A 20504-nucleotide genomic window follows, 5' to 3' on the forward strand; every position below is an offset into this window, starting at 1 on the left:
CTGAGTGTCTGGTATTCCGCATTTACATAAATTGCAGCCCCAACCAACAATATAGGTAAACCTGGGACATTTCATCTCCTTTAGATTTGATATTTCATCTCCTTTAGATTCTGTATCCTATTGTCACCAAATTGTCAGTTTCACTTCCCAAAGCTTAAACCTCTCCATTTCCTTTCATCTCCACTGCAACCAACCACCTCGCCCTAGTTGCCATCATTTCTCACACCACCCAGTAACCTATCTGCTTTAACTCCCACTGCTCTTTATCTGTCTGGTGTTTCTGTACTGTAATCAGTTATCTTTTCAAATCGAATTATGATAACCTGCCCTTTTAACCGCAAGTGCCACCTTTCACTGAGTTCTTACCACTCCTAAGATGATGATAGAGGTATAATGAGAAAGTTCTGTGTGGCTGAGCTCCTGCCTGTTTCTTCAGTATCTTCATACAGTGCTTCCTGTCTGTTCTCCATGTTCCAGCTACATTGACCTTTTTAATGTCACCAGGGTGCCACCTTGCCTCCTACCACAAGGCTTTTGAACATGCTGTATGTACTCCTTCTCTGTAGAATGTCTTTCTCTCTTCCTTTTATTTGGTTAACTAAGACTCATCCTTCAGATGTCTGCTGCAAGCCATTTCCCCAGAGTCCTCTGATTCTGTCTGAAATTTTCCACTACCTCTCCTTTATGGTATTCCTTATAGTAGTGGTTTTGGTTTGTTTGGTTCCCCCCCCCCCCATATATCAGTTTTAGTCTAATGTCTTTCTCCTTACGAGGCTTTAAGTTTCATGAAGGCAGGAATCATGCCGGTTTTTCCTACCAGGCATTGTTTCTCTATCACTTAACATAATGCACAGCACACAGAAGTCATTCAATAAATGTTTGCTAAATGAATGATGTGGTAGAATCCAAGCAGAAATTGTGCTGAAAAATATTTATAGTAGATAAAACTAAAATTTGGTATATTTAACATCTGTGTATATAAATCATAAGTTTGTTTTTTCCTTTATTAAAAAGTAACATAATAGAGGCTTTTGAAAAATAATACTGTTCTAAGGAAAATATTTTTAACTTTCTAAGTGATGACATCAAAATACAGAGATTGATTTAATATTTTCTGGAATGCACTCATATGTAGGTTTTTTCACTTGTTAAGTTTTCCTTCCTGCTTGTGATCTGAACCCTGTTACTCATCCTGTTTGCCATCTCATACCACAACATGGTATAAGTAACTTTACAGAACTGCTCATGTACTCCATTGTACTTCTTTGTCTTTGCACATTCGGTTTATACAATTGGAAATGCACTTTTTCTGTCTTCATTGCTTGTGTGAATAATAATGATCCTATTAAACCACCAACTAGATTAACCTAATTTGGTTGAAAAAAGTCTTATATAGAAAATTTCCACAGCTATTTGTTTTTGAGCTCTCAGATTGTGTAGAATGGACCTGGTGTGAATAACTGACTCTTGTTTTATTCTAGACTGTGTACTTTATTATGCCATAGACTTCAGAATTACACAGATTGGCTTCAAATACCTCATTATTTGTATGAGCCTGAACAAGTTATATAACTTCACTCAGTCATAGTTACTTCACATAAATAATGATTGAAAAATTTGTTGAAGGAATGAATGAATAATATGAGTAAAACACCTAACAAAATAGTTGAATATATTTGCTTATTGTTTTTAAAGGTTTGGATTCTTATGGCTCTGGACTTTGTAGTAACATGCTTCCCTTGGCTATTATAGAAGTGTTCATAGTAAGAATATAACCTTTTTAGTTAAGCCAAATTCAAGTCACTTAATACAGAATTTATACTTAATTCACTATAATTTTACTTATAACATAATCCCTTCAGATGTTCTTTCTGCTTTTAAACTATTTACCAAATGATCTTTAGGACTTACAGGCATTTTAACATGTTTATAGTGAGCTCTGTAGTCATTTTGCAGCTTGACGGTAATGAGGCCAATTGAAAAATTACATGTTTTTCTTGAAAGAGTTGAATGACTAAATCAAAATAATGCCAACAAAAATGTAGTAAATTCTAAAAATGATGTGTGAACCACCTTTTTTGATTAGAAATGACTAGGTATTTTGGCCATATTGTTAGATATTGACATGGTTGTGTACCATGGTTAATTATTAATGTTCAAATTCTGTTTAAAAAATACTGATGGGGGACCTCCCCGGTGGCACAGCGGTTGAACGCTGGGTTGCGAAGCTGCCCGTGGCCTCTGCGGCGCCGGTTCGATCCCCGGCTGCTCCCCGGCCACCAGAGAAGGGTCCCACATGGTGCGCAGACCTCTCCTGCCGCCCGCTGCTCCCCTCAGCAGTGTACTTCGGTCCTTCTGCCTGCTCTGCTCCCTGCTCTGGCTCTGGTGAATTCTCTCACCCTCCGGCACTTCTGACTGTACCCAGTGCATGTATAAACAAAACAAACAAACAAACAAATAAATAAAACATGCCTCTATAAAAAAAATAAATAAAAAATACTGATGGGTATAACAGTTACTACTTCGATATGAATAATTTTCTTCCTTTTATGCTACAGTTTTGGGTTTTGTTTTGTTTTTTTATTAGGAAACTCTTAAAATATCACCATGTGTTCTCTATTTTTTGAGAGCTATCCATTCCATTTTTCTTAAAGACTGGGACAGGGAGAAATTACTTGAAGCTTGGATGTCCAACCCAGAGAACTGCTGCCAACGATCAGGTGTCCAAATGCCAACTCCTCCACCAAGTGGATGTAATGCCTGGGACACGCTTCCTTCTCCAAGGACTCCAAGGACTACGCGCTCTTCCGTCACCTCACCAGATGAAATAAGTTTATCACCTGGGGATTTGGATACCAGTTTGGTATGGTTTGGTATTCAGTGTACTTCCCATAGATTTGTGTTGAGTCTTTTAACTTAAATTATTTAATATTGTTTCTGGGTCCCTCTAATCACATTCTTGTATTTGATTCCTATACCTTTCTTAACATGTTTAGTTATTTCACACTTCAGTAAATTTTATTATTGCAGAATGTTTTTGTGTCCTTCAAACTAGAGATTGAAAAGCAAAAGGTTTTCCTTTCTCATTTCAAATCAGATTATGAAAATGAGTTTGGAAGAACCATCTATTGTATTTTCACCAAAAAGCTCCAGTACTTAAAGTATTTAAACACATCATACTAAAATATTAAAATTTGTTAGTGATAGGCACTTTATACACAAATACATTTTTGTAATTTTCTTGAATTTACTTGCAATATATTGATAATTAAATAGTTATTTCAATAAGCCTCTGAAATTTGTCATCTAAATCAGTTTCCAAAATAAAGGTTTGCTTTTGTTGAGAAACATAGTATTGCTGTTGTCTGCATATTTAATTGGCATATGTACCATTGGTGTTTACTTTTATAGGAAATTTTGATGCTTCTCTCCTAAAAAGGTCCTTCTCTGGACCTTTTTAGAAAATAGAATCCCATTCTGTAAGATAACAGAGAGAGAGAGAGAGAGAGAGAGAGAGAGAGAGAGAGAGAGAGAGAGAGAGAGATAACAGTGTTTGCTTCTAGTAAGTCATTGTTTAGAAGATACAGTTTTGTAGCAGGGTTCCCTCCATTGAAGCCTTTAAATTGTTACTCTGAATATCCTGTGTTGATGTATTTAAAACACAATGTTACTCTGTTTGTGTATCTAGTCTAGGGTAAGTGGTGGGTGAAGGGTGTGATACTAAAGTGGTTATTTTGCAATGGACAATTTGATCTTGACCTCAATAGATTGTAATGATTTGTTGCTTATACTTTCTTTTCTAAATGCATAGTTGCTGATTAATTTAACATATAAATTTGAAATATAACTTTGTTTTTTACATTAAAACATTTAAATTCCACAGTAATAGAATGATGTTTGCATAGTATTTATTATTCAATCAAAGGGGAGCATACTAATTTTAACTTCCCTTATAACTTTAAAACATTTAATTTTCTGTCTTAGTATTTTTGACTTAGAGTAATAAACAAATATATTCGCCTTTCTCCAAAGTATGACTTTAAGTCATTACTCTTTCCATCTTTAGTGTGACATTTGCATGTGCAGTATTTCTGTGTTTGAAGACCCAGTGGACATGCCCTGTGGACATGACTTTTGTAGAGGATGTTGGGAATCGTGAGTATTGTGTGCAACTCAATATTTCTCATTGTATGATAGTATTCTGATTTGTTAATCAATTTTTTGCTTTCCATGTTTAATGATAAATATTTTATGTTGATTTTAGAGTTATATTGAAATCTATGACACTTTACTGAGAATTTGGTTTTCGTATTTTGACATCTTCCTGTCTATTGATTTAACAAAATGATTTAATTTCATAGTTAATGCAGTTAGCTTAATGTAAGATATTTTTGGGAACTAAGCATGTATAAGTAAATAACTGCACTCATTAAATTACAAGGTATCTAATGTAAATTTCATGCCTACACTTAAATATCTTATACCCCAAGAGTTTTATACCCCGAGAGTTTTATACCCCAAGAGTTTTCATGCATTTGCTTTAATGCTTTCTCTGAGTTTTTTCTGACATAGTCTTAAAAAACTATATGGATGTTTACTTTTTTTTTTTTCATCAATTCAAAGTTATATGTCTCTGTTAAGCATGCTTGGGCACATACTACAAATGAAAATTTTGTTTTGCTTCTCATGTTTATCTTTTTTCTTCCTCCCATTACCTTGCCAAGATTTATATTTACACACAGTCTGTCTGCTTTGCTCTAATGTTACACTTTTCAATAGCAGTGTATAGACAAAATTAAAACAATCAACATAGTGAGCAATATGATATATTATCTGTGAGACACATAAATCTGCCCTATGTGAAGCATGTCATCAGTATTCAAGGAAGTCTTAAGTCTTAAAAATCAGACATTTACGAACTATTCTTTTCTATGGAGTGTGTACTGTGTAGCAAGAGTAGAGAGAGCTAGGGAATTGTGTTGGGTGAAAGAGCAAGGATATGAGTGAATTTTTTATGTTTATTTTTTAAACAACTTTGTTAGTATATAATTGATATTTAATAAACCACATTTAAAATAAATAATTTTATAAGCTTTGGTATATGTATACATTCATGAAGCCATTACCACATCAAGATAATGAGTTGATCCATCAACTCCAAAGTTTCCTCATTTCTCCTTGATATTCCTCTCTTTTTCTGCTATCCCTTTACCCTCCTACTACCAAATTCCTCTGTCCAGTCTGTAGGAAACCACTTTCTGTCACTCTGGTTTCATCAACTACATTTTCTTTATCTGTTTTCCAAATTGGGATATCAGGCAAAATTTCATTCAGAGGTATGAAAAAATATTACTTTTTTGGAAATATATAGGTACTAGACTTTTCTTTTTTTTTTTAATTAATAAATTTTATTTTTATATTCCCCATACAATTGCAATTCCCCCATTCTGACCCCAATCCCTCCCCTCCCGCCCCCCACCCGCCAAAAAGTGTCTCTGGTTCATAGTTTTTGTTGATTTTGATTTTCACTTTCTTATAGTTATTCATTTTCCTGGTCCCTTATTTAAGTATTCTAGATTCCTGCTATGAGTGAGACCATCCGGTATTTTTCTTTTTCTTTTTGGCTTATTTCACTGAGCATGATCCCTTCAGCGCCATCCATGTTGCTGCAAATTGCATGTGTTTATCTTTTTTGAATGCTGAGTAATATTCCATGGTATATATGTACCACATCTTCTTGATCCAGTCATCTATTTTTGGGCATTTGGGCTGTTTCTAAAGCTTAGCTATTGTAAATAGTGCTGCTATAAACATAGGGGTGCAGGTGTTCTTTGGAATTGATGTTTCTGTGTTCTTTGGGTAAATACCTAGGAGTGGAATTGCTGGATCCTGTGGAAGCTCTATGTTTAGTAGGTCCAGAAATCTCCACACAGCTCTCCATAGTGGTTGGACCAGTTTGCACTCCCACCAACAGTGCAGAAGAGTTCCTTTTTCTCCACGACCTCGCCAACATTTGTTGTTGCTAGTTTTTTTAATATGTGCCATTCTCACTGGTGTAAGATGGTATCTCATGGTAGTTTTGATTTGCATTTCCCTGATTGCAAGTGATGTTGAACATTTTTTCATATGCCTGTTGGCCATTCGCATTTCCTCTTCAGAGAAGTTTCTTTTTAGCTCCTCTGTCCATTTTTTGACTGGATTATTTTCTTTGTTGTTGTTGAGTCTCATCAGCTCTTTGCAGATTTTTGTGATCAGTCCTTTATCATTAGTGTTGTGTGCAAAAATGTTCTCCCAGTTGGTGGGGTTTCTCTTTGTTTTTGTTATTGTCTCTTTTTCTGTGCAGAAGCTCTTTAATTTGATCTAGTCCCAGCTGTTGATCTTTGCCTTCACTATCACTGCTTTGGGTGATGTGTCTGTAAAGATGTCTTTGATATGCAAATCACGTAGTGTTTCGCCTATATTTCCTTCTATGTATTTTATGGTTTCAGGTCTCATGTCTAGTTCTTTAATCCATTTTGAGTTGATTTTTGTATATGGTGTGAGGTAGTGGTCAAGCTTCATTCTTTTGCATGTAGCGACCCAGTTTTCCCAGCACCATTTATTGAACAAACTTTCTTTGCTCCAATGCATAGTCTTTGCTCCTTTGTCAAATATTAGTTGACCATAAATCTGTGGGTTTATTTCTGGATTTTCTATTCGATTCCATTGGTCTGTATGTCTGTTCTTGTTCCAATACCATGCCGTTTTGATGATTATGGCTTTGTAGTAGAGTTTGAAGTCTGGGAGTTTGATGCTTCCATTCCCTTCTTTTTTTTTCAGGAGAGCTTTGGCTATTCGGGGTTTTTTGTGATTCCATATGAATTTCATCAATAATTGTTCTATTTCTTTGAAGAATGACATTGAAATTTTGATTGGAATAGCATTGAATCTGTATATTGCTTTTGGTAGGATGGCCATTTTAATAATGTTTATTCTCCCAATCCATGAGCAGGGGATGTTTTTCCATTTCTTTGTGTCTTCTTCTATTTCTTTTAACAGTGTTTTATAGTTTTCTTTGTATAGGTCCTTTACCTCTTTTGTTAGATTTATTCCCAAATATTTGATTTTTTTTGTTTCAATAATAAAAGGGATGGTTTTTTTGATTTCTTCTTCTTCAGATTTATTGTTTGTATATAGGAAGGCTACTGACTTTTGCGTGTTGATTTTGTATCCTGCCACTTTACTGAACTGATAGATAAGTTGAATTAGTTTTTCTGTGGAGTTTTTGGGGTTCTCTATGTATATTATCATATCATCTGCAAAGAGTGATAGTTTGACTTCTTCTTTTCCTATTTGGATTCCTTGGATGTCTTTCTCTTGTCTTATTGCTCTGGCTAGGACTTCCAGTATTATATTGAAAAGCAGTGGTGAGAGTGGACATCCTTGTCTTGTTCCAGATCTTAATGGAATTGCTTTCAGCGTTTCACCATTGAGAATGATACTGGCTGTTGGCTTGTCATATATGGCCTTTATGATGTTGAGGTACTTTCCTTGTATCCCAAGAATTTCAAGGGCTTTTATCACGAATGGGTGTTGCACTTTGTCGAAAGCTTTCTCAGCATCTATTGATATTATCATATGGTTTTTATATTTCTTTTTGTTGATGTGTTGGATAACATTGATTGATTTTCGGATGTTAAACCATCCTTGTGTCCCTGGAATGAATCCTACTTGGTCGTGGTGAATTACCTTATGGATACACTGTTGGATTCTGATAGCTAAAATTTTATTGAGGATTTTTGCATCTGTGTTCATTAGGGAGATTGGCCTATAGTTTTCTTTTTTTGTGTTGTCCTTGTTCGGTTTTGGTATTAGTGTAATGTTGGCTTCATAGAACGTGTTAGGTATTATACCTTCCTTCTCAATTTTTTGGAAGAGTTTGTGAAGGATAGGCACCAATTCGTCTCTGAATGTTTGGTAGAATTCATTTGTAAATCCATCAGGTCCTGGGCTTTTGTTTTTGGGGAGGTTTTTGATTACCATTTCAATTTCGCTAATTGTAATTGGTCTGTTTAGGTGTTCTATTTCTTCTTTATCTAGCTTTGGGTGATTGTAGAGTTGTAGGAATTTGTCCATCTCCTCTAGATTGTTGAACTTGTTTCCATATAACTGTTCATAGTAGTTATTAATTATTCTTTTGATTTCTGCTGTGTCCGTTGTGATTTCTCCTCTTTCATTTATTATCCTATTTATTTGTGCTTTCTCCCTTTTTGCCCTTGTGAGCCTGGCTATCTATTTTATTTATTTTTTCGAAGAACCAGCTCTTGGTTTCATTGATCTTTTGGATTGTTTTTTTAGTTTCGATTTCATTTATTTCTGCTTTGGTTTTTATTATTTCTTTTCTTCTACTGGTTTTGGGGTTTTTTTGTTGTTCTTTTTCTAGATCTTTGAGCTTCAAGATTAGGTTGTTTCTTTGAGTTCTTTCTTGTTTCTTGATGTGAGCCTCTATTGCTATATATTTTCCTCTTATTACTGCTTTTGCTGCATCCCATACATTTAGGAAATTGGTGTCCTCCTTGTCATTCAATTCAAAGAATTTTTTAATTTCTTCTTTTATCTCCTCGTTAGTCCAATGGACTTCCAGTAGTGTGGGTTTCAATCTCCACGAGGTAGGAGAGTACCTTGCCTTCTTTTTATGGTTTATTTCTAGTTTGATGCCTTCATGGTCAGAAAAGATGGTTGATATGATTTCAATCTTGGTGTATCTGTTGATGTTTGTCTTGTGCCCCAGTATATGATCGATCCTAGAGAATGATCCGTGTGCGCTTGAGAAAAATGTATACTCAGATTTTTTTGGGTTTAGTGTTCTATATATGTCTGTTAAGCCCAAGCACTCTAGATCCTTATTTAGAGCTTTAGTGTCTTTACTTATTTTTTGTCTTGTTGATCTATCCATTGTTGATAGTGGTGTGTTGAAGTCTCCCACTACGTATGTGTTTTCTCTGATGTCTGTTTTCAGAGATGCCAATAGTTGTCTGATATATTTTGGTGCTCCTTCGTTTGGTGAATATATGTTAATGAGTGTTATTTCTTCTTGAAGTATTGTCCCCTTGATCATAATGTAATGACCACTGGGGTCTCTTTTTATCTTTATAAGTTTGAAATCTGTTTTATCTGATATGAGTATAGCTGTTCCTGCCTTCTTTTTTGGTCCATTTGCTTGTAGAATTGTTTTCCATCCTTTAACTTTGAGTCTATTTTTATCTTTTGCAGCTAAATGTGTTTCCTGGAGACAGCAAAAGGTTGGGTTTTGTTTTTTAATCCAGCCTGCAACTCTGTGTCTTTTTATTGGAGAGTTTAGTCCATTTACATTTAGAGTTAGTATTGATATGTTAGCATCTGTATTTGCCATTGTGGTTGTCTTTCCTTTGATTTTATTTATTTATTCTTTTAATAACTTTCTTTGGCCTTCTTTTGTTGTTATTCGTCCCTCTGAGGTTCTGGCTTTAGGACTCCTTGTAGTATTTTTTGGAGTGGGGGTTTAGTTTTAATGAAATTCCGGAGTTTCTGTTTGTCTGGGAAGGTCCATATTCTTTCTTCAAAGAGGAAGGAGAGCTTTGCGGGATAGAGTATTCTTGGTTGGCATCTGTTTTCTTGGAGTCTGTTGACTATGTCCCTCCACTCTCTCCTTGCCCGTAGTGTTTCTTCAGAGAAGTCTGATGTCAGTCTGATTGGTTTCCCTTTGAATGTTATCTGTTTTTTCCCTCTTGTTAGTTTCATTATTTTTTCCTTGTCTTGGATTCTTGGGAGCTTTACTATTATGTGTCTTGCTGTATTTTTCCTTTCGTCATGGATCTTTGGTGTTCTTGCTTCTTGTATATCAATTTTCAGATCCTTCTTCGCGTTTGGGAAGTTCTCTTCAATTATATCCATGAATATTTTCTCTGTTCCTACATCTCTCTCCTCTCCTTCTGGGATTCCTATAACTCTTATATTTCCTTTCCTCATGGAGTCAGATAGTTCCCGAAGTCTTTCTTCGGTCTTTTTCCTTCGTACTTCTCCTTCCTTTTCTGTTTTAGTTCTTTTTATTTCTGTGTCTTCAAGAGTACTTATTCGTTCTTCCATTTCATCTATTCTGCTTTCATTGCTTTTCCCAGAGTTCTTTAGCGTCTCCATTAATTCTTTGATCTCCTGCATTTCTTTTACTTCCCTCTTTAGGGACTCAATTTCATTCTTCTGGTCATTAATTGTTTTCCCCTTATCATTGTTTTCCTTTGTGACTTCTGTCAGTTTTTTAATCACAGCAATTTTAAATTCTCTATCTGGAAGGCTCAGAAGTTCTTCCAAGTTACTGTCATTGCAATCTGGTAGATGGTTTTCTTTTTGCGGTGCGCTTTTTTGCTGAGGAGTTGCTGGGTTGCATGTGGTTTTTCTACTCCCTACTGCCTGTTTTCTAATTTGCCGTATTCCTTGTGACACTGTGTTGCTGGTACTGGCCGACATCTTGGGCGACCTTCCCAGCTCACCACTGGCTCCTCTGGGGAACTTCTGCTGGGTTCACAAGTCTCCAGCAAAGAAAGGTCCCTGCTCTGTCTCCTCTGTGAGCCTTCTGCTGGGTTCACACAGTCTCCAGCAAGAAAGGTCCCTGCTGCAAAATGCCAGTGCAGGGGACGCGCTCCCCTGCACGCCTGGTCTGCCCCAGCGGTGGGTGCTTCTTTCCTCTGGGCTGGAATTGCAGGCTAGAAGGTGCCCGGCGTGGGCAAGCCTCCCAGCTTACCTCTGTCTCCTAGGTGAGCCTTCTGCTGGGTTCACACAGTCTCCAGCAAGAAAGGTCCCTGCTGCAAAATGCCGGTGCCGGGGACGCGCTCCCCTGCACGCCTGGTCTGCCCCAGCGGTGGGTGCTGCTCCCCTCTGGGCTGGAACTGCAGGCTAGAAGGCGCCCAGCATGGGCAAGCCTCCCAGCTTACCTCTGTCTCCTTGGTGAGCCTTCTCAGTACTAGACTTTTCTCTGAATCTATTTCGGTAGGATCAGATCTGTGCATCTGCCACATGTGAACTAATTGTCAAGTCAGAGTTCACAGCTCACATACCACAGCAAACTTTGACCACCTTCTGGGAGCAGAAAATCTATAGGCATAGTACTTGATTTAGCTTAAAATTATTAACTGTATTAGAGTAGGGAGTATTATTTGGGTTGTACCAAGTTTGCTACTGTTAATCTTGGATTATATGTGAAAACTGAGCCAGGGATTTACTTCCAGTTTTTTAAATTTCCTTAATTTGCGTCACCAAATTCCTATCACAGGAGCCATCTCCTCTACTTCTCACAGCCTAGACATGAGAAGTTTATATAGGATTTAAATTTGAAAGATCTAATTATTGTTTTCCATGGTATTTTACCAGCCTACCTAGGATTCTCCTCACTTCTCAGTAGTTCTTGTCAAATCAAGTACCAGTAAAGCAAGGTTCAGATTGGGTGATTCATATGTTGATTTTTTATTTAATTAAAAAGCCATTTTTAATTAATTGTAGTCCTTTCATATGCATATAGGAAAGAAACTGCTCTAAGAAACAAGGTAGACTATGTTGAGGCCCTTAGATCCTTTGTAAATCTTTCAATATATCTTACCTTTCCCGACCCCCTTTATCTCATCAATTCAGCCAGAGTTTTTTGAAGCATTTATATACCAAGGGCTTAAATGAAAGAGAAATTATTATTTTTTACCCAATTTAGAATATTTGCCGCTCATTAATTATTGATTTAGGTAAGTGCGCACATCCTGTGCCTCAGTTTCCTGATCTGTAAAGTGATGATAATAATGAATACTTCATAGGATCATTGTTGATTCACTGTTAAATGACTTGATATATGTAAAATTCTTAGAATAAGGCCTGACACATAGTAACCACTCAACCATGATTACAAGCAGATCTATGAGTCTGACCTATAGGGAAATTTATCAGTATGTGAAGGCTGCCCTACATTTCTCTCAGTGGGAAATTGTGAGGATTTAATGACATACACATAGAGAAATGATCCTGTCTTCAATGAGATCGTCTCAATTCTGATGTTTAATTCTCCAGAGATAATTAAACATGCTCTGATGTATTTAGAATACATAAAATTCAAAATGCCTTCAGATTGTGTCTAAACAAACTGTATACCTTGGCAGGGGCCTGAAAGTATTAAGATAAATTATATCCAACTTTCCTGAGAACCGATTCATAGCTTAAAGGAGGAAATTCTTGTTATGTGAAAAAGGGAACTCTACAATTAGTAGTTCTCTAGGTTTTAGTCTCAGAACCCCTCTACATGCTTAGAAATTGTTGACTCCATAAAGCTTCTTTATATATGAGTTATATCTATTCACACATACTGTAGTAGAAATTAACATTGAAAAATTTTAATATTTGCTTATTCATCTCAAAATAGCAAGACCCATTATATGTTAACATAAATTACTATGAATAGTAATTATTTTATTTAAAAAATTGGAAGAGTGGTATTAGTTTGTATTTCTGCAAACCTCTATTATCTAGCTCAATAGAAGACAACTGTATTTTCATATCTGCGCTCTATTAAGTCTGTTTTATTATTTTCGTTGACATAGATAAGGAAAATATGGCCTCACACAAATGTGTAGATGAAAAAGAGAAAAGTGTGTTGATAGCCTGTTAAGTGCGGATAGTCTTTGATATATATCAAAACTTAATATTTAGTAGTTTTCTTAATAGTTTTCTACAGTGTAAAATCTCATCCATTAAAATCCATTGCGCTTTTTATAACTCTTTTACCTGTGCATGATTTATAACATCATTTGGAAAACTGGGTTATACAGGTCTCCCAATATTAACATATTTCACTGTATATAAACATTGTTAAAAAAAAAAAAACAACCGGGCCTCCCCAGTGGCGCAACGGTTGAGCGCTGGGTTGCGAAGCTGCCTGCAGCCTCTGCGGCGCTGGTTCAATCCCCGGCTGCTCCCCGGCCACCAGAGGAGGGTCCCACATGGCGCGCAGACCTCTCCTGCCGCCCGCTGCTCCCCTCAGCAGTGTACTTCGGTCCTTCTGCCTGCTCTGCTCCCCGCTCTGGCTCTGGTGAATTCTCTCACCATCCCGCGCTTCTGACTGTACCCAGTGCTTGTATAAATAAATAAATAAATCTTAAAAAAAAAAATTAGTTAATATCACCATTAGTCTCAGTCTCAAAGAAAAGTCTCAAAATATTGGGGAGCTGTCAGGCTCACTAGTTGCAGATAAAATTTTTTCATAATTTTAATTTTTACTTAATTTGAATTTTACCACTGGCAAATAAATACCATTTGTTTTTTTCCTCCTTAACATGACAGGCTCATCTAATTCATTAAAAACAAAACAAAACTGTCACATGCCCAAGTCTGAATAATCATTGTTTGTAGGGAAAAAATAAATCCTTCAGAAGCCAGACATAATTCGAAAGAAGGAACTGTTCAGCAGTGTTTGATGCCTCAGAGTTAAGGCAGATAAACTAAGAAGCTTTTAATAATTTGGGCATATGGGTAGTCTTAATGGCCTTGATGGGAGTCAGCCATTCAGTGAAGAGGTTGTAGACATCAAAGTGTCATGGGTTGAAAAGTAAGTGGTATGGACTTAAGGTAGGAGTGACAAATCATCAGAAATTATTTTGTCAGGAAACTTTGATGGGAAAGGAAAGTACAACTAAAAAGGGGTCATTTGGTTGAGAAAGTTTTTCAGAATGGGAAAAATTTGAGCATATTTTTTATATTAAGGGTAGTCAGAGCCATTAGAGAGTAGAGAAAGAATGAGAGAGAATAGGTTAGTGGATAGTGCAAGTCCCATAGCTCACCATAGGATTTGAAGATTAGTTTTGGGGGGCAAAGGAGGAAGCTCCCTTATACAGAAGTAAGTGGGAAGAAGGCAGAGATAGCTAAAGATATGGGTAGGTTAAAGGATATGTGGGAGGGAGTTGCCTAATTGGGACTCTCATTTTCTTTGAGTACTAAGATGAGATGGAGCAAAAGGAGCAAGTCTGATGAGGTCACAGTAGCTTGGTATTTTTAAGTGCAATGGTATTAAGAGACAGAAAACTAAAAGAAAAAGATATTATAGTCAATGGAATATTCAATCTGTTGATAATGATGACTAGAGCATGGTGATTTAATTACCTAGTTTTCCATTATTTTCTCTGGGTTTAAATATTAAATCCACCCTTCAAATGTGTGTGTTTCTTGTTTTATGTAGATGATAATTTAAAAAAAACTTTTACCATAACAACATAACCTATGAATTTTTTACTCTGTTCCATGATATACCATCTGTATTACAGCCCCAAGAAGTAGATATTTTTATCTCCATTTTACAGGTAAAGAAACAATTATAAAAACGTTGAAGACTTCACAGAGTTTCAGAACAGTTAAATAAATTACTAAATAACTTTGAAACCTAGAATTCTCCAACTCAAAGTCCTACTCTTCACTACCTACTTCATTTTGGGCTAGATTCCTGCTGCCATTATTCCCTCAACTTGTATGCCTGTAGAACGTGAAACTCATCTTAACATTCATCTAATTTAAATATTACTATAAGCAACAAACCTTTTCTTCATATAGGCATGCTATATTCCCGTATCACTCCCAAATCTCTTGAATTATGTATGGTTTAATTATACCATTGCTTTTTTCATTTTTAAGGAGTAGAAAACTGATTTGAATATAATCATCTGAACTCCTCATTTTTGAATAGTTAATACTAAATAAATACACTGATTCACATTTCTAGGGAGAGAAAGTAAAACTGGAACATGTAAAAATATATAAAACAAGTATGTATATATGTGTTCATACATGTATATTCCTGTATATAATGAACGATTCAGCAATTAGTAATGTTCAATAATGTTTGAATTGTATGAATTAGTGTATTACAATTAATTAATTCCATATTTGTCCACTGGTTTTAATTTAATTATACACTAAAGGAAAATTCAGTGTAAAGAAAAAATTCTTAGACTATGTAAATTAATTATGTTCTTGTGGGTTTTTGCCTATCATTTGATAACTTTTATAGGTTTTTGAATCTGAAAATTCAAGAAGGTGAAGCTCACAACATTTTCTGCCCTGCATATGACTGCTTCCAGCTTGTGCCTGTGGATATCATAGAAAGTATAGTTTCTAAGGAGATGGACAAACGATACCTACAGTTTGATATTAAGGTATGCTGCCAGTTAATCAGTCTGATTTCCAGAATTTTAATTAACAGATCCTATTTAATTTTGTGTTGTATTTTTGAAGCACATAAAATAAGATTTGTGAATTATTGAATGTCTTCAGCTAAAGCATTATTTTATCATCATGATAAAAGTTAAAATGAAAAGGTGTAAAATCTTTTTACCAAAAAACTAAAATATTAGCTCAAAACTATTGATTTGCCTGTTGTACTTTTATAATTGATCAAGATAATGCTCAAAGTAAATGAACTTTGTAATGTTCAAAGTATCTCTTTAAAGTTTTCCAAAAGACGTATTTTATACTCCTAAATATTTACAAATAAAGATGATAAATTTGGAGATTTGTGCATTTTTTAAAAAGTAATAACTACATATATAAAGAGATATAATGTTTATTTCATTTTTTTTCTAGCTTTATTTTCATTCAGGAATTATCCAGGATATACAAGTTACTCTGTGTGTGTTTGTGTCTGTGTGTGTGTAATTTAATAGTTGCATTTTAACTGCCTTGCAAAAATATTTTGTAGTCTAAGTTTTAGTAGATCAACTTAAATACATCTTTCTTTAACATAAATATTATTAGGATGCCATTTAGAAATCTACTCTTCTGATGCAACTAATAATCATAAGTTTCTATTTAAATTATTTTCAATCTAAAAAGCTGCACATTGTATGAAAAAACATTTTCAAGTTGCATATTTTCTATGTGAATAATGTGCATTTTTTACTTTGTCATGGTCTGCCTGGTTTTTAGATTAAAGAAAATATAAATTTGAAAAATCATGTCATTGCTAAGTAATTGCCCATTTTTTTTCCTTCTTACTAAGTGTGTTTTCCATTAATGTTTTAAGTATTTCTTGACACTGACTACATTTTGGTTTTTATTTCACTGTTGTTACTTTAAAGTAAATTGACATAGCGGTATATTGTATATTAGAATTTAGAGTTAAAATATTTTCTGTTGTGTTTTATTATTGCTGTTTAAATAGGCCTTTGTTGAAAATAATCCTGCCATTAAATGGTGCCCTACTCGAGGCTGTGAAAGAGCAGTTAGACTAACAAAACAAGGGTCAAATACATCTGGTTCTGATACACTCAGCTTCCCCTTGCTCAGAGCTCCTGCTGTGGACTGTGGAAAAGGACACCTCTTCTGCTGGTCAGTACAGACAGTTTTTAAAGAGACTGTACCTTGAGTTTGCTCTTCATATTGTATACTTGATGTCATTCTTATTAATTTAAAAAATGTACAATGAGTGCTAATGGTTCATATTTATTTTGTACTTGATGTGTGCAAGGCACTATGCCATTATTTTCATATATTGAATTCTACCAACAACGCTCTGTGTTGTTCTCTATTATTATTACCCGTTTTATAGATAAGGAAACTCAGGCACACATAATTTGCCTAGAGTTGTGCAACTAGGAAATGGCAGAAATGGGATTAGAACCCAGCTCTGTTTAATTCCAGAGCCCATGCACTTAAACTCTAATACCTAATTGCTGACCACAGATCAGAATATGTTTAGAGTTTAACTTTTTTTCATTAAAATGTCTCCAGCAGTGATTCCTTTTTTTTAAAAAAAATTTTATTATTATTATATTTTACATCATTTTTCCTTTTTGTACAATGCATAATTTCTCCTCTCAGGTATAGACCCTGTAAAATTCCCACCACCAATTTACCCATGCACCATCACCATAGTCCCTTGTGTTCTCCCCTCCCCTGTTGATACTCTCTCTCCCCCTCCCCTGCAGAGTGGCTCTCATTAATAGTACCTATTAATTTTGTTTTTTAATTTAATTGTTTTTTTTCCCCGATCCTTTATTTGGTTCCTCTACATTTCTCCTATAAGTGAAACCATCTAACACTTGTCTTTTTCCTCCTGGCTTATTTCACTGAGCATAATCCTTTGTAACTCCATCCATGTTGCTGCAAATGTTATGAGTTTATCTTTTTTTGATTGCTGAATAGTATTCCATTGTGTATATATACCACATCTTCTTGATCCAGTGGTCTATTTTTGGGTATTTGGGTTGTTTCCATAGCTTACCTATTGTAATAGTGCTGTAGTAAACATAGGGATGCAGGTATCTTTTTGAATTAATGTTTTTGTGTCCCTTGTGTCGATTCCTAGGAGTTGAATTGCTGGGTTATATGGAAGCTCCATTTTTAGTTGCTTGAGGATTCTCCATTCTTAACCAGAATCCTAGAATTACTAAGACAGCTTTTCCAACTTTTCATTCTAGGCCCCAACAAATAAGATTTTGAGTAGATTTTGGAGTAGGGCTAAAAGAAAAACAAAAACTCCCAGCTATTTTGATAAGTATGAACAGCTCATAAGTCACCAATGAATAGGTATGTAACTGTATAGTCATTTGACTATGAGTTTGTCTGATATCAGGTTTCTACTTTATTCAGAGTAAATGATAATTTTTTTAGTTACAAGATCGGAAAATGAAATAGTGTTTGTTCTTCTTTTTGCTCATTTCCAGATTAATCACATATAAATACACTTTATATGGATGTAAAACTATTCCTTACTTGAATTTTTATCAGAAATCAAAATCAAATTGTAGTACTGCTGGGTAGTAAAAAAGCATATTTTTTACCTCCAGCTTTACCTTGGAAAACCTTTATCTTACTATTATCATTAGCTAAAAATATTTCTTGAACTGCCAACCCCTGTGTAACACTAAACTCTTGGTCAGGTATCAGCCAAGTACTTTTCATACTAATTTTTAAACATAAAATTTTATTGGGACACAGGCACACTCATTCATGCCAAGTTATTATCTATGTTCAGGCTATGAAAGCATTGAGTAGTTGTAATAGAAACTCTATGGCCTGCAAAACCCAAAATATTTACTCACTGGCTCTTTATAGAAAAAACTTGGTAGACTCCAGTGTTTTGGTGCTCAATGAAAGGAAAGGATGTGTGCTGTTTTCATGGTTAAATAAGACTCAGCTAACAAAATAGTAACAAAATATATGGATATCTATTTTAAGGAAATTTTCAAAATGTTGAAAGACAAATTCCTAAGTTTTAGTTCTACATTAGCTACTATTTGCTGGTTCGTTCATAATTCCACCTCATCAACCTACCAAAATAGGTAAGTATCCAGCTACAGAAATGAAGAGTGAGTTAATGAATACATACAAGCTTAAATATTGGTAAATGAATGTTCCTTAGATAAATATAAAACCTGTTTTATGTAGTAAAGTATCTAAGTATCTAAGTATCTAAGTATCAAAATAAAGGAGTTTCCTCTTCAGCATTACTATGGGGGTATCGAGAAATCTAAGCTCTAATGCCTTAATGTACCCCATTGCATGCATGCATCCTAAAGATCTAGAATGGTTTTTGATGTACATATCATTGGAATAATTGAGAAAAGACATCATATAAAATAATGTTCTGAGTTACCTGGCTCATGTAAAGAATCCTGGTTGTAAAAGATTGATTTAGAGGATTGGTGGAAAGGCCACAAATATGGAAAACATAAATTAGTTCAATGATTAGAAGATAAAGATTAGTATTTACTGAGATCAGGAATAATAAGTTTCGAAGGGCAAAGAAAAACCTGTGATTGGCATTGTCAGTGGTTTTTGTGGTCTAGCTTTTACTGGTTTTTACTGTAGATTAGCCTTTACTTTCTTGTGTTCCTTCCTCACCTCCCTTTCTGTATTGCAAGTAGTAAGCTAGGTTTGACAGAATATAAGGAAACTAATATAAAAACTAGCCAATACATGTATAGCTATATATATCTATAAGTATATATATATGGTGCTATAAACTGTACATTTCTAGACCAGTGTCTGGAGAAATGTATTAGTTTACTTTTTTCCTCACGCTCTAAAATATCTGGCTGATTATATTTAAGATCCATTGGAGACTAAATGCTAAGATCATAGGCTCTACTTTGAATTTTATCTTAATTTAGAAAATCGGTGTGTGGCCACATGGATTCAAGGTCACATTTGGTAATTATTCTTTTATTCTGTTCATAATGTAGTGGCATACTTAGCAAATAAAATCATCATTATCTGAATATAATTCTGGAAAGGGAAAGGTGATTAAATGAAATAAGAATATGTTTCAATGAAGGAAAAACTAAGATTTCAGTTCTTCAGCTTACCCTGTGATACCTTTCAGTTTTGATATTTGTTAAGCTATGGGATTGAGTTGGGGGGGGGGTGTGTGTGGTTTGTGTGTGTTGATAAAATATGTATATGCTAGGATTGAAATCTGTTTTTATTTTCTTAGGTTCTTAATCTTATTTATAATATATACTCTTATTATTTAGAGTATGAAATCTTTGCCTATAACCAGAAATTTTAAGAATTCTGCTACCCTTATCTAGTATTTCAAAAGAAGCAGAATCTGCTTTATGCAAAAGGCAGCTTTGCAAGAGAGACCTTTATAAAATAAAGGCATGTGATTCTTGGTTTGTTTCTTTTGTTTCCCCCCAAAGCTTGGAAATATTCTCTAAAAATGATTACAGAACCCACAAGAATGGCAAGAATAATTTTTTTCTTTTTAAGAAATGCATGTGACACAGATCATTGAGAGCCATCCCCAAGGGATGTCTGTCTGGATGTAACTGAGTGTATTCATTGTTTGGAGAGAAGGTGGGAGTAGGCATTTCCCTTCCCACCACAGGGTAGCTCTTTCTATTTTGACTTGTTTACCAACCAGATCTGTGCCCTTAATAACTTAAGGGCACTTAAGAACTTAAGTGCTTTCTCCCCCTAATCTGTATAATTGCTGTTTGTCTGATCTTGATAAACTTGATAAACTTGACAGTGTTCAAAACCTGGATGAACTCTCATTTAATCAATGGCCTCTCTGTTTTTCTTTATTTTAAGTAGAAGGTGCTACTATATCACTTTTCGGCCCTCTGTACTGACTCAGTGTCTCTCTTCTGAGGCAACTCTTTAAAGCTTTGTTGTCAAAATACTTGGCTTCCAAAATCCTAATCTTTGAGAAGAACTCAAATTTTAGCTGGTATAGTGGTCATTTCTCTCTAATCATTCCAAATAGCCCCTGGTCCCTTTTTTCACCAATATCTCCCCTGGGAATAGAGAGATTACTTGGAATTCATCTCTCCTAAATCCATAGATAGTCAAACATATTTTGGAGTTATTCACTGAAATTGACTGGCAGGAATATTCTAAAAAATAATAATAATAATTGGGTGGGGTTTTAGTATATTACCCAGCTGTGGAACATAATCTACTGAAGTTATGCAAAAAAACCTTTAGAATTAAGCATCACTGCCATGAAATAAATTTGAACC

General features: G+C 35.0%; 1 protein-coding gene across 2 annotated transcripts in view; it reads left to right on the forward strand.

Annotated features, from left to right (window-relative positions):
- Positions 1 to 20504, forward strand: part of ANKIB1 (ankyrin repeat and IBR domain containing 1) — a gene marked incomplete at its 3' end in the record, with an annotated part of 85280 nt that overhangs the window by 31917 nt on the left and 32859 nt on the right. For both annotated transcript variants that reach the window (XM_084229562.1, XM_084229561.1), the window contains exons 5-8: positions 2655 to 2863; positions 4067 to 4155; positions 15047 to 15191; positions 16196 to 16366. In XM_084229562.1, coding sequence (XP_084085688.1) covers positions 2655 to 2863; positions 4067 to 4155; positions 15047 to 15191; positions 16196 to 16366 — 614 coding nt within the window. The remainder of the gene's footprint in view (positions 1 to 2654; positions 2864 to 4066; positions 4156 to 15046; positions 15192 to 16195; positions 16367 to 20504) is intronic.

The sequence above is a fragment of the Talpa europaea genome, assembly GCF_964194135.1.
Source record: "Talpa europaea genome assembly, chromosome: 3".
Taxonomy (NCBI): domain Eukaryota; kingdom Metazoa; phylum Chordata; class Mammalia; order Eulipotyphla; family Talpidae; genus Talpa; species Talpa europaea.